The sequence below is a fragment of the Eretmochelys imbricata genome, chromosome 7 (assembly GCF_965152235.1).
Source record: "Eretmochelys imbricata isolate rEreImb1 chromosome 7, rEreImb1.hap1, whole genome shotgun sequence".
NCBI lineage: Eukaryota > Metazoa > Chordata > Testudines > Cheloniidae > Eretmochelys > Eretmochelys imbricata.
In genome coordinates this window covers 124,682,680-124,698,488 of record NC_135578.1, presented here as the reverse complement: position 1 = coordinate 124,698,488, position 15,809 = coordinate 124,682,680, and the positions used below count along the sequence as shown (strand labels likewise).

At 58.3% G+C, this 15,809-nt stretch overlaps 1 protein-coding gene across 1 annotated transcript; it reads right to left on the bottom strand.

Moving 5' to 3' along the window:
• Positions 1-453: 453 nt before the first annotated feature.
• ANKRD2 (ankyrin repeat domain 2) lies at positions 454-15,306 on the bottom strand. The gene is made up of 9 exons (XM_077822228.1): positions 15,247-15,306; positions 13,784-13,897; positions 11,496-11,648; positions 11,120-11,227; positions 10,330-10,428; positions 9,446-9,544; positions 8,919-9,017; positions 874-972; positions 454-552 (listed from the first exon to the last, which is right to left on the bottom strand). The coding sequence occupies exons 1-9, from the start codon at positions 15,304-15,306 to the stop codon at positions 454-456; spliced, it is 930 nt and encodes a 309-aa protein (XP_077678354.1).
• Between the last annotated feature and the right edge of the window lie 503 nt (positions 15,307-15,809).

The following is a 15,809-nucleotide window of genomic DNA, read 5'->3' as shown; positions in this document are numbered from 1 at the left end:
AAGTGACTTGCAGGCTGGGGCTGTTTGTGCAAAGGGCCCCCCAAGTTAGAGGGTTGGGGTGACCCAGCTACTCACTGGTCTGGATTGTGCCTGGCGTGTCACAGCAACGGAGGATCTGGCACTGAACAGAGCACTGTGGGGGCAGGATGCATAGGGCTGCCCCCTTCGGATGGGATTAACACAAGGAAAAAGAATCCAGACAGAAAATGGTGCAGCCCTGCCCAGCATCCCTCCTCTCAAGGGACGACTCGGGCCCAGCCTGGCACTGCCCTCCCCACCCCCGAGGGACGACACAGAACCAGCCAGGTAACACCTGCCCCTGAAGCCCACGTGGCCCATGCTCACTCCGGATACTGACTCTCGTTCACTGGGTTTATTCCTAGATTCACACAGCTGGGAGTCGTGCAATGGGCCACGTTCCCATCCCCAGCCCAGCGCCCTTCCGCCCACCCCTCACGCCGAGGCCTCCGTCTCGCCAGGCTCCCGTGTCTCCAGTGCCTGCCGGGTGTCTGCCTGCCAGAGCTGCACCAGATCCGTGGGGGTCTTTCCTGCCTGTGAGGGGAGGGAGGGGGCAGAGAGTGAGATGAGCCAGGACCTCCTGCCCCATGTGACGGCAGCAGCAAGGAGCAGCCCAGCTGGGGCTGGGATGTGTGGGAGGTGACCTGCCACCCTTCCATGAACTGCAGACAGCTCAGGCTGCTGCTCTACGGCACATCCGGTGAGCCCCTTCTCCCAGTGCCGGGGCTCTGCCCCCCAAGAAGGAGAGCCCCCGCTGGCGACAGAAGCTCTTATCTGCGCTGTGTGATCCCACCCCTGGGGCTGCCCCCTCCCCGCCCCCTCCAGCCCAGGCAGCAGCAGGGGGGAGCTACTCACCAGGTTCTGGGCCATCATGTCCGCCCCGCACAGGATCAGCATCTTAATGATCTTGTAGCGGTTGAGCCGCACGGCGTCATGCAGCGCGCTGTCCCCCTCCTGCACGGGACAGAGCACACGGGCGTCACAGGGAACCCCCATCCTGCAGCCCCACCGTGGGAATAGTGTGGCTCCCCTCCCCCAAATGGAGCCCAGTCCGGCCTGGGGCAGGAAAGCAGAGCCCCGAGCACGTGGCTCCCACCCCACACCCGGCACCATGGGACAGCGAGGAGAGAATGGGGGGCTGGGCCCCCCAAGGGCAGCAGCACCCAGTCTGCATGGGGCCAGCACGGCTTGGGGGGTGGGGTGTATGCGTGGGAGGATGCGACGCTGGATGGAACGGGGGTGACCATTTAGAACGGTATCCATACCGATATTACCACACTGCAGTGAATCCTAGACCAGATCTGCCACGTAAGGTATCAGTGAGAAAGGCTCGGGAGCAGGGGAGCGCAAACAGGAGTTTGTGGGAGGGCGACGTAACAGAGTTGCTACGGTTAGGAAGGGCCACATGGCCAGTGCCCATGCTGCTCCTGTCTCCTCCACCTGCGCCGGCGTCCAGACAGCGAACCGAACCATGGAGGCCTCCCCCCAGATCCTGGCGTGGACTTGCAGAGACCGTGGCGGGCGTTTCCCACTCTCAGAAAGCCAGGCTGGGGGGAGCGTCCAGTGCGAAAGGGGCCTGCTGGTGGAATCTCTCAGGAAGCAGGGGGCAGAGCTACAGGAGGAGGTGGCTAGGCCGATGCGCATCCGTGCCCACAAGGAATTCATTGACAGTGTTCATATGGAGGCTTCCATGGCTGAGGACGCTATCCAGCTACAGAGGACTGCGCACGCCGCCGGGGGAGGAGGATATGGCTCTGTCACAGGGAGGTCACTGGCTGCTGGTGACTTCCGGCAGCAGGCTGTGCCCCATCCCTACTCCCAACCCACCCACCATGGTGATGGAAAACCGATATGCTGCCCTGGCAACGAGTGGTGAGGAATCGCCCCCAAAGGTGGAGGAGGAGAAGCCATGTACCCCCAAGGCTGGGAGGATCACAGCCGCCACTCCCAGGAGGAAACGAAGGGTAGTGGTGGTTGGAGACTCTCTTCTGAGGGGGACGGAGGCACCTGTCTGTCGCCCTGACATGGCATCCCGGGAGGTATGCTGCCTGCCAGGGGCCCGTATCTGAGACGTTACGGAGGGATTGTCGAGGATCATCCGTCCCTCTGACTACTACCCCATGCTACTCATCCATGTGGGCACAAATGATACTATGAGGTTTAACCCTCAGCAGATCCGAAGTGACTACAGGGCTCTGGGAGTAAGGGTGAGGGAGTTGGGAGCGCAGGTGCTGTTCTCTTCAGTCAAGGGTAGGGGCCCAGGCAAAGACGGATGCATCCTGGAGGTGAATGCCTGGCTGCGAGGATGGTGTCGCCAAGAAGGGTTTGGCTTCCTTGACCACAGGTTGCTGTTTCAGGAAGAAGGATGCTAATCAGAGATAGGCAGACCCCATCGAGGAAGGGGAAGAGCATTTTTGGCTACAGACTGGCTAACCTAGTGAGGAGGGCTTTAAATTAAGTTTGAAAGGGGCAGGTGACCAAAGCCCACAGGTACATGAAGAACATAGAGACCTGGGAGAAGGTTCTCAATTTGGGGGGAGCATGGGCTGTTATAGCAGGGATAAAGGAGAGACAAGACAGAACTTGGGGGCGGAAATCAAATCAGTATCTGAGATGTCTGTATACTGATGCAAGAAGTATGGGAAATAAGCAGGAAGAATTCGAAATACTAGTAAATAAACACAACTATGACCTAGTTGGCATCACGGAGACTTGGTGGGATAATACACATGAATGGAATATTGGTAGAGAAGGGTACAGCTTGCTGAGGAAGGACAGGCAGGGAAAAGGGAGGAGACGTTGCCACAGATATTAGAAACCTACACACTTGGACTGAGGTTGAGATGGGAATAGGAGACAGACTTGCTGAGAGGCTCTGGGTAAGGACATAAGGGGTACAAACCAAGGGTGATGTCATGGTCGGGGTCTACTACAGACCCACTAGCCAGGAAGAAGAGGTGGATGAGGCTTTTTTTAAACAACTAACAAAATCCTCCAAAGCCCGGGACTTGGTGGTGATGGGGGACTTCAACACCCAGACATCTGCTGGGAAAAACAACACAGCAGGGCACAGAATCTCCAACAAGTTCTTGGAATGTGTTAGAGACAATTTTTTATTTCAGAAGACAGAGAAAGCTACTAGGGGAGAGGCTGAAAGTGGAAGGCAGCTTAGCTGAAAGTGATCATGAAATGATGAGTTCATGATTCTAAGGAATGGTAAGAGGGAGAACAGCACAATAAAGACAATGGATTTCAAGAAGGCAGACTTAGCAAACTCAGGGAGTTGTAGGTCAGATCCCAGGGGAAGCAAGTCTAAGGGGAAAAACAATAGAAGACAGTTGTCAGTTTTTCAAAGCGACATTATTAAGGGCACAAGAGCAAACTATCCCACTGCGTAGGAAAGACAGGAAGTCTGGCCAGAGACCACCCTGGCTTAACCAGGAGATCTTCATGATCTAAAACTCAGAAATAAGAGTCCTACAAAAAGTGGAAACTAGGTCTGTCATAAATATAAAGGGAAGGGAACCACCTTTCTGTACACAGTGCTATAAAATCCCTCCTGGCCAGAGGCAAAACCCTTTCACCTGTAAAGGGTTAAGAAGCTAGGATAACCTCGCTGGCACCTGACCAAAATGACTAATGAGGAGACAAGATACTTTCCAAGCTGGAGGGGGGGGAAACAAAGGTCCTCTCTGTCTGTGTGATGCTTTTGCCGGGACCAGAGCAGGAATGCAGGTCAGAACTCCTGTAAAGGGTTAGCAAGCAATCTAGTTAGATATGCGTTAGAGTCTGTTTTGTTTAAATGGCTGATAAAATAAGTTGTGCTGAATGGAATGTATATTCCTGCTTTTGTGTCTTTTTGTAACTGAAGGTTTAGCCTAGAGGGATCCTCTGTGTTTTGAATCTGATTACCCTGTAAGATATTTACCATCCTGATTTTACAGAGGTGATTCTTTTACTTTTTCTTTAATTAAAATTCTTCTTTTAAGAACCTGATTGCTTTTTCATTGTTCTTAAGATCCAAGGGTTTGGGTCTGTGTTCACCTATGCAAATTGGTGAGGATTTTTACCAAGCCTTCCCCAGGAAAGGGGGTGTAGGGCTTGGGGGGATATTTTTGGGGGAAGACGTCTCCAAATGGACTCTTTCCCTGTTCTTTGTTTAACATGCTTGGTGGTAGCAGCATAGGGTTCAAGGGCAAGGCAAAGTTTGTACCTTGAGGAAGTTTTTAACCTAAGCTGGTAAGAATAAGCTTAGGGGGTCCTTCATGCAGGTCCCCACATCTGTACTCTAGTGTTCAGAGTGGGGAAGGAACCTTGACAAGGTCAAATTACAAAGGATGAATATAAACAAATAATACAAGTATGTAGGGACAAAATTGGAAAGGCCAAGGCACAAAACAAGATCAAACTAGCTAGAGACATAAAGGATGACAAGAAAACATTCTACAAATACATTAGAAGCAAGAGGAAGACCAAGGACAGGGTAGGCCTGTTACTCAATGATGGAGGGAAAATAATAACAGAAATTGTAGAAATGGCAGAGGTGCTTAATGACTTCTTCGTTTCAGTTTTCACCAAGAAGGTTGGTGGTGATTGGACATCTAACCGTGAATGCTGGTGAAAATGAGGTCGGATCAGAAGAGGCTAAAATAGGGAAAGAACAAGTTAAAAATTACTTTGACAAGTTAGATGTCTTCAAGTCACCAGGGCCTGATGAAATGCATCCTAGAATACTCAAGGAGCTGACTGAGGAGATATCTGAACCATTAATGATTATCTTTGAAAAGTCATGGAAGGCGGGAGAGATTCCAGAAGATTGGAAAAGGGCAAATCTAGTGCCCATCTACAAAAAGGGAAATAAGGACAACCCAGGGAATTACAGACCAATCAGCTTAACTTCAGTACCCAGAAAGATAATGGAGCAAATACTTAAGCAATCAATTTGCAAACATTTAGAAGATAATAAGGTGATAAGTAACAATCAGCATGGATTTGTCAAGAACAAATCGTGTCAAACCAACCTGATCGCTTTCTTTGATGGGTTACAAGCCTTGTGGATGGGGGGAAGCGGTAGATGTGGTATATCTTAACTTTAGTAAAGCTTTTGATACTGTCCCTCATGACCTTCTCATAAACAAACTAGGGAAATGCAACCTAGATGGAGCTTGTCATAAATATAAAGGGAAGGCTAACCACCTTTAAATCCCTCCTGGCCAGAGGCAAAACCCCTTCACCTGTAAAGGGTTAAGAAGCTAGGATAACCTCGCTGGCACCTGACCAAAATGACCAATGAGGAGACAAGATACTTTCCAAGCTGGAGGGGGGGGAAACAAAGGTCCTCTCTGTCTGTGTGATGCTTTTGCTGGGACCAGAGCAGGAATGCAGGTCAGAACTCCTGTAAAGGGTTAGTAAGCAATCTAGTTAGATATGCGTTAGAGTCTGTTTTGTTTAAATGGCTGATAAAATAAGTTGTGCTGAATGGAATGTATATTCCTGCTTTTGTGTCTTTTTGTAACTGAAGGTTTAGCCTAGAGGGATCCTCTGTGTTTTGAATCTGATTACCCTGTAAGATATTTACCATCCTGATTTTACAGAGGTGATTCTTTTACTTTTTCTTTAATTAAAATTCTTCTTTTAAGAACCTGATTGCTTTTTCATTGTTCTTAAGATCCAAGGGTTTGGGTCTGTGTTCACCTATGCAAATTGGTGAGGATTTTTACCAAGCCTTCCCCAGAAAAGGGGGTGTAGGGCTTGGGGGGATATTTTTGGGGGAAGACGTCTCCAAATGGACTCTTTCCCTGTTCTTTGTGTAACACTTTGGTGGTGACAGCATTTAACCTAAGCTGGTAAGAATAAGCTTAGGGGGTCTCTCATGCAGGCCCCCACATCTGTACCCTAGAGTTCAGAGTGGGGAAGGAACCTTGAGAGAGCTACTATAAGGTGGGTGCATAACTGGTTGGAAAACCGTTCCCAGAGAGTAGTTATCCATGGTTCACATTCATGCTGGAAGGACATAATGAGTGGGGTCCCACAGGGATCGGTTCTGGGTCCAGTTCTGTTCAATATCTTCATCAATATAGAGTACACTTATAAAGTTTGCGGATGATACTAAGCTGGGAGGGGTTGCAAGTGCTTTAAAGGATAGGATTAAAATTGAAAATGATCTGGACAAACTGGAGGAATGGTCTGAAGTAAATAGGATGAAATTCAATAAGGACAAATGCAAAGTACTCCACGTAGGAAGGAACAATCAGTTGCACACATACCAAATGGGAAATGACTGCCTAGGAAGGAGTACTGCAGAAAGGGATCTGAGGTTCATAGTGGACCACAAGCTAAATATGAGTCAACAGTGTAACGCTGTTGCAAAGAAAGTGAACATCGTTCTGGGATTTTTTAGCAGGAGTGTTGTACGCAAGTCACGAGAAGTAATTCTTCCGCTCTACTCTGCGCTGATTAGGCCTCAACTGGAGCATTGTGTGCAGTTCTGGGCACCACATTTCAGGAAAGATGTGGACAAACTGGAGAGGGTCCAGAGAAGAGTAACAAAAATGATTAAAGGTCTAGAAAACATGAGCTCTGAGGGAAGATGGAAAAAATTAGGTTTGTTTAGTCTGGTGAAGAGAAGACTGAGAGGGGACATGAGAACAGTTTTCAAGTATGTAAAAGGTTGTTACAAGGAGGAGGGAGAAGAATTGTTCTCCTTAACCTCTGAGGCTAGGACGAGAAGCAATGGGCTTAAATTGCAGCAAGGGAGGTTTAGGTTGGACATTAGGAAAAACTTCCTAACTATCAGCGTGGTTAAGCCCTGGGATAAATTGCCTGGGGAGGTCGTGGTGTCTCGGAGTCCCCGGGCGATGCTCTGGAGCTGCTCCCTACGAAGCCAGGCAGGACTCTGGGGAAGTCTCCTTTCCGTGAGCAGCCTGCCTGCAGGACACACAGCTCCTCCGGCTTCCACCTTCCTGGGTCTGACCTCTGAGCACTCAGCATCCTCTGCCCCTCCGTGCGCTTCCCACAGCGAGTCCGCCCAGGCGGGGTCCTGGGGAAGCCAGAGGGTTCTGCCCCCCAACTTCGCAGTCAGATGTGACTCTCAGCCAGCCAGTAAAACAGAAGGTTTATTAGATGACAGGAACATGGTCTAACACAGAACTTGTAGGTGCAGAGAACCGGACCCCTCAGCTGGGTCCATTTTGGGGGGCCGTGAGCCAGACAACCCCGTCTGCCCTTCACTCCATGTCTCCAGCCAGCCCCAAACTGACTCCCCCTCCAGCCCCTCCTCCTCTGGGCTTTGTCCCTTTCCCGGGCCAGGAGGTCACCTGATTCCTTTGCTCTCCAACCCTTTAGCTCTCACCTTGCAGGGGGGAAGGGCCCAGGCCATCAGTTGCCAGGAAACAGAGTGTCGGCCATTCTCTGTGTCCAGACCCCTGCACACACCTGCCCTCTAGGGCTCTGCAATGATCACACACCCTTATCCCTCCACCGAGATACTTAAGAACTGCCTAGGGGAAACTGAGGCACCCCACAACATTCAGAGGAAACATTAAGAACAGTCCCGCTTCGTCACATGTGGAATCTCCATCAGTTGAGATTTTTAAGAGCAGGCTGGACAAACACCTGTCAGAAATGGTCTGGATAATACTTAGTCCTGCCACGAGTGCAGGGGACTGGACCAGACGACCTCTCGAGGTCCCTTCCAGTCCTATGATTTGCTAAGCATGATAAGCTTGTTTATATGTTGGTATCACCTTTGTACCGTGAGTTAAAGTGTGTGCTATATCTATATGTCCAACCTGTGCTGGGCCTGGCTGACACCCCCAGACAGACTGGCATCAGCACTATCCAGCCTGCTGGATGGCCCATCAAGAGCAATCAGCTGAACAATGAGCCCACTGAGAGAAGCCAGGGTCTACATGTATGAGCCAGCAGGACAGGTAGGGACATGCCTGTGCACAGGGGACTCCAAGAGCTTTTCCATGCCCATGTGCTCCAACCTTGTGTCTGGGACAAAGGATGTACAAGCCACGTGGCAAAGGACATAAAAGGCGGCTGCATCTTCTCCATTTTGTCTTCAATCCTGCTTCCCATCTCTGGAGCAACTTCTCTACAAACTGAGGCTCTGAACAAAGGACTGACTGAGCCATCCAAACTCTGGGTGTGTTCCAGAGGGACTGTACAAGCCAGCAAACTCACCAAGGCTGCTAAGAACCCGATCTATGGACTCTGAAGTCGTACGTATGGATCTGACTGCTTTGATCGTTGAACAACTCTTTTCCCGTTCTTTTCGTTTGTAATAAACCTTTAGTTTTAGGTTTAAAGGCTTGGCTGGCAGCTTGGGATTGTGGGTCAGATCCAAACCAGCGTTGCTCTGGGAACGTGGTGGCTGGCCCTTCTGGGTTCAGAAGGACATTTTGTATAAGTAAGCAGAGTTTCTAAGGTTTCAGAGTAGCAGCCGTGTTAGTCTGTATGCGCAAAAAGAAAAGAGGACTTGTGGCACCTTAGAGACTAACCAATTTATTTGAGCATGAGCTTTCGTGAGCTACAGCTCACTTCATCGGATGCAGAGTTTCTAAGTAATTTCTCACTTTACTGAACCAGTTTGCTGATTGGGAGCCAGAGAACTGGAATACAATAAAGGGTCCTGGGTGATTTCTTTTTTCAGCTTCTTGATAACTAGTGAGGGGGTTCAGGAGCACAGTCTGGGACTGGTTGGTGAATCTAACTTCGGTGTGAACCACCAGTTTGGGGGGAATCTGCTTCCCTTTTGCAGCCTGCCCTGACCTCAGCATTTTCAGTGTGGGCTGCTCTAGAAACCCCAGTCACAGGGGGGTGGGGGGATGCATACCTGGTGCTGGGGGTGCCAGACACCCGTGGGTATGAGCGTTGCTACGTGGGGCTCTTACCCTGTCCTGGGAGTTGACATCCACCCCTGAGTTGATCAGATGCTCCACGATATCAGTCTGCCCGGTTCGGGTCGCCACATGCAGGGGGGTGCTCATGAGCTGAGTACGGCAAAGGGGGGGCACCTGCCATTAGCTCCCCACTGGTTTAAAATAATTAATCCAGACAGCCAAATGCTGTAGCCTCATTGCTACCCCCCATCTCTGCCCTATCCCCCACCCCCATAGCCCCGCCCCCCACCCCTACTCACCTGCCATAACCCTGCCCCCACCCTGCATCCACGCACCTCAGCCCTGCCCCCTTACTTCTCCCTCACCTCTACCCACCCACCACAGCCCTGCTCGCACCCCACACCCACTGCCCCCCACAGCCACAGCCCTGCCCCCCCATTCACCCACCTCGGCCCTGCCCCCGATACGTACTGCCAGACAGTCCCCCTCCACCACTACCCTCCCGTCTCCTGCCACTGCTCTATGCCAGCCATAGCTCTCCCCCCCCCACAGTGCTGCTATGGCCCCCCAGCCCCCACCTTATCTTTCAGGTTGAGGTCAGTGCCCCGGTCCTGCAGAAGCTTCACGGCGCCCAGGTGCCCCCCCCGGCAGGCCCAGTGCACGGCCGTGCAGTCCAGCTGCACAACCAAGAGACTCCGGTCAGGACGGTAGCAGCAACACCCGCACCCCCGGCTCCCCGCCCTGCGCCCCATACTGCCCACCCTCCAGTCCCTCTGCCAGCGGGTGGCGCTCACCCCCCCGCCCAGGAGCCAGAGGGGTTCGGGGTGGGGGAGGGGGAGCAGAAAGAGCCCAGCAGCTCAGGGCAGGGGTGGTGCTTGGGGGGGTTGTGGGGGCTATAGCCCCCTCCAACATTTGCCTTAGCCCCCCAGCTCTGAAGGCAGAGCAGAGATTGGTGGCTGCCGGCAGGCGCCCAGCTCCAGCAGCAGCACGGGAGTAAGCCCAGGTGGGGGCCGGGGAGCCCGAGAGCAGCCCCTGCCCCTGCCCGTGGGGCGCAGCGTGCCCATCCCCTGGAACTGCAGGACCAGCCGCACTGCATTGGGGCATGTGGGGTAGGGGACTGGAGGCTCCACCCCCTCCAGCGGCTGGGGAAGTCCCTGCAGTGGGGCAGGATGTGCATGGGCAGCAGCCTCGCACGCTGGTTTGGGGTCTGAGTCGAGGTGTGAACAGCCGGGGTTGGCGTCACCACGTCTCCCGTGTCCCTGCACCAGCTGTGCAGAGGAAGGGGTGTATGCCGTGCAGTGGCTGGGTCTGTCTGGCCACCCCACATCCTCCGCCCCACTGTGGCTCCTCTGATGCCCCTGATCCTGGATGGATTGGCCGGAGTGCAGACCCGGTGCCAGGCCTGGTGCTGCCCAAACTGGGCACATCACTGCTTCGCGGGCAGGGAGAGCGCCCGTCTCACCCGGTCTCGGAAGTCCACGGTGGCGCCGTGGTCCAGCAGCCTCTCCAGGATCTCCATGTGCCCTTCCAGCGAGGCGCGGTGCAGGGCTGTCCGGTGGAACTGGGGCAGGAGGCAGCAAAGACGTAGGTGTCAAAAGGACTCCCAGCCAGCGCTGCTGCACCACCCTGGGCAGCCACAGCCACCAGCCCTCCCAAGAGCAAGCCACGGGTCTCGCCCCAGGGACTCGGCCTGCTCGGTGTTTGGGACGGGCCAGCAGGGCTCCGAGAGCCCTCTGCCCTCTTCCTGGGCATGTCCGGGGTCGGCTGGGCGAGGCACCGTCTCCAGGGAGGATGGCTTTCTCCGGGAGATGCCTGGGAAGAGGGGGTGCCCCAGCCCAGCCATCCAAAGTCCATCTGGGGAAGGCTTGACCCCTGGTATCTAGGTGCCAACAGACCCAAATTAACCAGCATGCCCTCGGTGCCCTGGCACAGGGCCCCCATCTCAAGGGCCCCCCCCACCACCGGATTTGGGCGGGTGGTGTTGCGACCTGGCACACTGGGTCACAGCACAACTCAGGTTTCGACTCGACAGCCCTTCATCAAGGGGGGACTGGGCCAGATTGGGGCCCCTCCCCAGTTTCCATAGTCCTCAGAGCCCCAGCGTTCTCGACTCCAGCACTGGATGCCCAAGGGGGCTGTTGGGGGGCTGGGCTGGCTGTGGGGGTGGAGGGGCCTGGGCTGGGCACTGCCCACTGGCTGGAGCCTGCTTGCGCAGGTTTGCCGGGGGGGCGAGGGATGGGGAGGGACGTTACCTCATCACAGGTGTCAGGGGAGCCCCCGTCCCCCAGGAACGTCTCAATGACACGGATCTTGCCCTGCACAGCTGCCCTCAGGAACGTCTCCTCCTCCACGGGGCCCACCTGCAGGGTGGATGGGACAGCAGTTCAAGGGGTCTGTGTGCCCCATGTGGGGAGCTCCACGAACCTGGCCCCAGAGCCCCTGCCTCACAGGGGAGGATGCCAGCTCCATGGCCCTCGCCCCAGAGCCCCTGCCCCAGAGGAGCTCTGACTGGGAGGGGGCTTTTCTGTGGGGTGGCCACCATCTTGGTCAACAACACGGATCTGCTGGGCCCCCCAGCCAGGACGGCCCAGACCCACATCCTCCCGGGACCCTCCCCTCCCCCCTTACAATCTCCTCGGGCTCCGGCTCGGGCTCCGGTGCCGCCTTCTCCACCCTGCGCTTCCGGCGCGTCTTGCGCAGCTCGAAGAGGTACTGGAGGCCGCCCACGTGGATGATCTCCCGGCGCAGGTCCAGCGAGCTCGTCCGCTCCCGCCCCTGGCCCTGCGGAGACGGGGCAGAGCCACGCTGGAGCCTCTGGGGAGAGCCCTGCCAGGGCACCGGACTCCTGGGTCCCTCCCCGGCAGCGCCCATTCCCTGGCTTTAAACAAGCAGGATGTGGGATACCCCCAACCTGTCCCCCCCACAGACTCCCTGGTCCCCATCTGCCTGGCCCCTGGTCCTGACCCCCAACCCTCCCCACAGACCCCCTGGTCCTGACCCCCATCTGCCTGGCCCCGGTCCTGATCCCCAACCCTCCGCACAGACTCTCTGGTCCTGACCCCAACCCAGACCCCCTGATCCTGACCCCCAACCCACCCCCCACAGATCTCCTGACTCCCAACTGCCTGGCCCTTCCCTGGCCTCTTAACAATCACCCTGTAACGACATGGGGGGTTTTCTTGGTTGTTCCTTGTTTCCTATGGGGGGCTTTCTGGGTTGCATGCAGAGGGGGTGGGAAGCAGTGTTACTGGTTTAACGAGGGGATGGGAGAGGGAGTTTGTTGTTCCAGAGGACCGGCCAGAGAACGGGGGACCCAGCCGATGGCCTGGAGCACGGAGACCCCAGCGACTGGCGACCTGGGGACCCAGCTCAGTGGCAGCCGGTTCTGGCCAGCGGGAGAACAAGGGCTGTGAAGAGAGAACCCCCGGGACCTGACCAGTTGGTCCAGCCAGAGGGGCAAGAGGGCAAACGAGAGGAGAGGGGCCCAGGCGACCCGGTTTCCTGTTTACCTGGAGGGAAGACAATGGACAGAGGGGGGCTTGGGGCCGGTGACATCAGATGCCCAGCTGGGAAGCAGGGGGGCTCTGGGCTGGAGGGAGGGAGCAGGCAGAGCCCACCTGGATGCAGGGGAGACTTGAATGTGCTGTGCTGAGGGAGGCCAGGCCTGAGATCATGCGAGTTTCCCGTGTTGTGTTCAATGCTCAATAAACCTCCTGTTTTATGCTGGCTGAGAGTCACTCCTGTCTAGAGAACAGGGTTGCATCGTCCCCTTCGGGGGGTGAAGGCCCCGTGGGTCCAGAGCAAGTGGACTCCCTGAGGGGCCCACGGCGAGAGAAAGGCGTGCTAAGGCTCAGAGAGGTGTGGCTCCAGGAGGCGGAGGGGCTTAACCCCGACAGAGAGTGGACCCCCGGGAGAAGGGCTGTCTCACTGAAAGGGGCACCCCGCCATGGACCACACGGGGCCAAGAGTGGGCACGATCGGTGAGTCCGTGACACCCAACCCCTGGCCCCTCGTCAATCCCTCAGCCCTGATCCCTCCCAGAATGCCTGCTCCAGCCCCCAACCAGGAAACCCCTGCACCATCACGCACTGCCCAGCCCCCAACGGCCGACCCCCCATCACAGACTGCCCGACCCCAGTCCCAGCAGAGGGAAGCCACGTGGGGCGGCGCTGTCATCTGTGTTTAACAGCTGGCCTGGGCCAGGTGTCTGGCAGGCTGCTGAGGGGGTTCCTGCCCAGCACCCCGGGGGCAGTGAGCCAGGGGCTTGGTGCTGGCCCTGTGCCCCACACTCCATGGGGGAGTGAGGAATGGATTCAAGGTGCAGAGACCAGCCCCAGCCAGCCAGGCCTGTTGGGGGCATCAGCCTAGAACAGCCCAGCCCAACCCCGCTCCTGTGCGGGGCTCCCGGTGGGGCTCTGCACGCACAGGGGCTGCCCACACGGCCCCAGTGCAGGGGCAGGGCCTCCCACACAGCACTGCCAGCCTGCCCCCGGGTCTGGCCGGCCCCTGCCCCTCATGCCGCTGGCTGGGCCCTCTGGCTGGGGCTGCCTCCCGAATACCGTAGGTTCCCCCTCTGCACCACGTCGGCCCCGCTCCTTCTGGCCTGGACCCAGCCTGCAGCTCCGGACACGGGTGCCCAGGGGGAGGTGACGAGCCCAGACGTGGGGCCAGTTCCCTGCTGACCCCCAGTGCCAATGCAGGCAGCGTGTGGTGGGGGCCGCAGCCAGGGTAACCCCTCAGTGCCCAGCCCTGCACCTTCCTGGCCCAGTCTGATGGGCGGGGCTGGGGCAGGAAAGGGTTAACAGTGCAAGCCAGACACGGTGTGGGGGGCTGCAGGGCTCGCTGTGCTGGTGAGGGGGTGAGGCTGCCAGGGTCTGGCTGTGATGCCCCCGGCAGGGCAGGCCAAGCCCGCGTACCTTGAGCCCCTCGATGCCCCAGTGAACGGGGCCGCGGCGCTTCTCGTCCTCCAGCCCCGGCGTGTCCATTCTCGCCACCGCCGGCGGCATCTCGGGGGCCTGGCTCTTGCGCCGCTGTGAAGCCAAGCAGAAAAGCCGGCAGGGTGAGGGCCAGGCCCCGGCCTGCCCCCCACCAGCCCCTCAGGAGTCCGTCCCCTGCCTCCCTTGGCATTCGGCCCAGGCCCCCTCCCGCCACAGCCCCGGTACCCACATGGGCACTGCACGGGGTTTAGCCTGAGTTGCCAAGGGCAACAGCTTAATCTCTGGGCACTTCCAGCCCTGGCAGCCCGATAACAGACCAAGAGGTGGGGCTGGCGTCCTCAGGGACACGCCCCATTGATCTGGGTCTGCTCACTCCCTGTGGCCAGCCCCAAAGGCTCGTCTCCCCGAGGGTCCCTCCCAGGATCCCCCAGGCCTGGGGCCCACCCCAAGCAGGGGCGACCCCATGCCTGCACGTGCCATGGGCCTGACTCCCCCCCCACTGCACCCCACACCCCATGCTGGTGCCCTGTACCCCACGCCCTCCCATTTCAAGAGCGTCCGAACGCCCTACCTGGGGCAGGGCCTTACGGCCTCCCTGCCCACCGCATGGCACGCGCCCAGCGTCAGCCCTGCACGGGCTGCCCGGCCCCTGGCTGCCCGCCGAGCACAGGCCCAGGCATGGGGCCAGTGCAGACGGAGGCGTTTCCCCAGTCGGTGAGTCTGGGCGGTTTCCGAACCCAGGCGCCCTGAGCCCACGGTGATGGGCGCAGGTTCGGGTCTAGGCACCCAATGGTAATGCAGCCCTGCGGAGAGCCTGGCCCCGGGGGCCCAGCCCCGCTCCAGGCGCCCCCCCATCACCCCCAGCCCAGCCCCGCTCCAGGCGCCCCCCCCGTCACCCCCAGCCCAGCCCCGCTCCAGGCGCCCCCCCGTTACCCCGAGCCCAGCAACGCTCCAGGAGCCCCCCCGTCACCCCCAGCCCAGCAACGCTCCAGGCGCCCCCCCGTCACCCCCAGCCCAGCCCCGCTCCAGGCGCCCCCCCCGTTACCCCGAGCCCAGCAACGCTCCAGGCGCCCCCCCGTCACCCCCAGCCCAGCCCCGCTCCAGGCGCCCCCCCCCGTCACCCCCAGCCCAGCCCCGCTCCAGGCGCCGCCCGTGACCCCCAGCCCAGCCCCGCTCCAGGCGCCCCCCCGTCACCCCCAGCCCAGCCCCGCTCCAGGCGCCCCCCCGTCACCCCGAGCCCAGCAACGCTCCAGGAGCCCCCCCGTCACCCCCAGCCCAGCCCCGCTCCAGGCGCCCCCCCCGTGACCCCCAGCCCAGCCCCGCTCCAGGCGCCCCCCCCCGTCACCCCCAGCCCAGCCCAGCTCCAGGCGCCGCCCGTGACCCCCAGCCCAGCCCCGCTCCATGCCCCCTTTGCCCTCCAGCTCGCTCACCCAGGGTCTCACCTCCTGCTCCTCCAGCTTCTGGTCAACCAGCTCGGTGGCCCACTTCACGCCCTGCTCCATGGGTGCCCAGGCCAGCGGCTCCTCTCCGGGCAGGGACGCTGGCTGTGCCCTGGAGCCGCCTGGGGCCCCGGGCGAGCGCACGCTGCGGTGGGGGGCTCCGTGGCTCCCGCGGTTTATGCACTGCTGCTCCTCCGCCCCAAGGCCCCAGGGAGCCGACACGTGCCCGGCCCACGCGACCCGGGAGCCTTTGTCATGAGCTCACCCGGCTGCATTCTCAGCCCTGCTGCCCGGGGTCACCTTCACCCAGCGCCTGGCCCGGTGCCGTGCCCCACCCGCTGGGCCGCGCAGGGGGGGACTGGGTGCTGCTCTGTGGGGAGCCGGGAGACTCCTGGGCAGGCCGGGTCGCACGGGGGGCTCTGTGGGGTGGGGGCCTTGGCTGGCCCTGTGCCAGGACCCCCAGCAGTCTGGGCAGGGGGGCACTTTGTTCCGTTCCCACACCTGACCTCACGTCGCTCCCCCCAGCCAGAGCCCCCCGGACCCTGGGGTTATTTCCGTGTGACGGG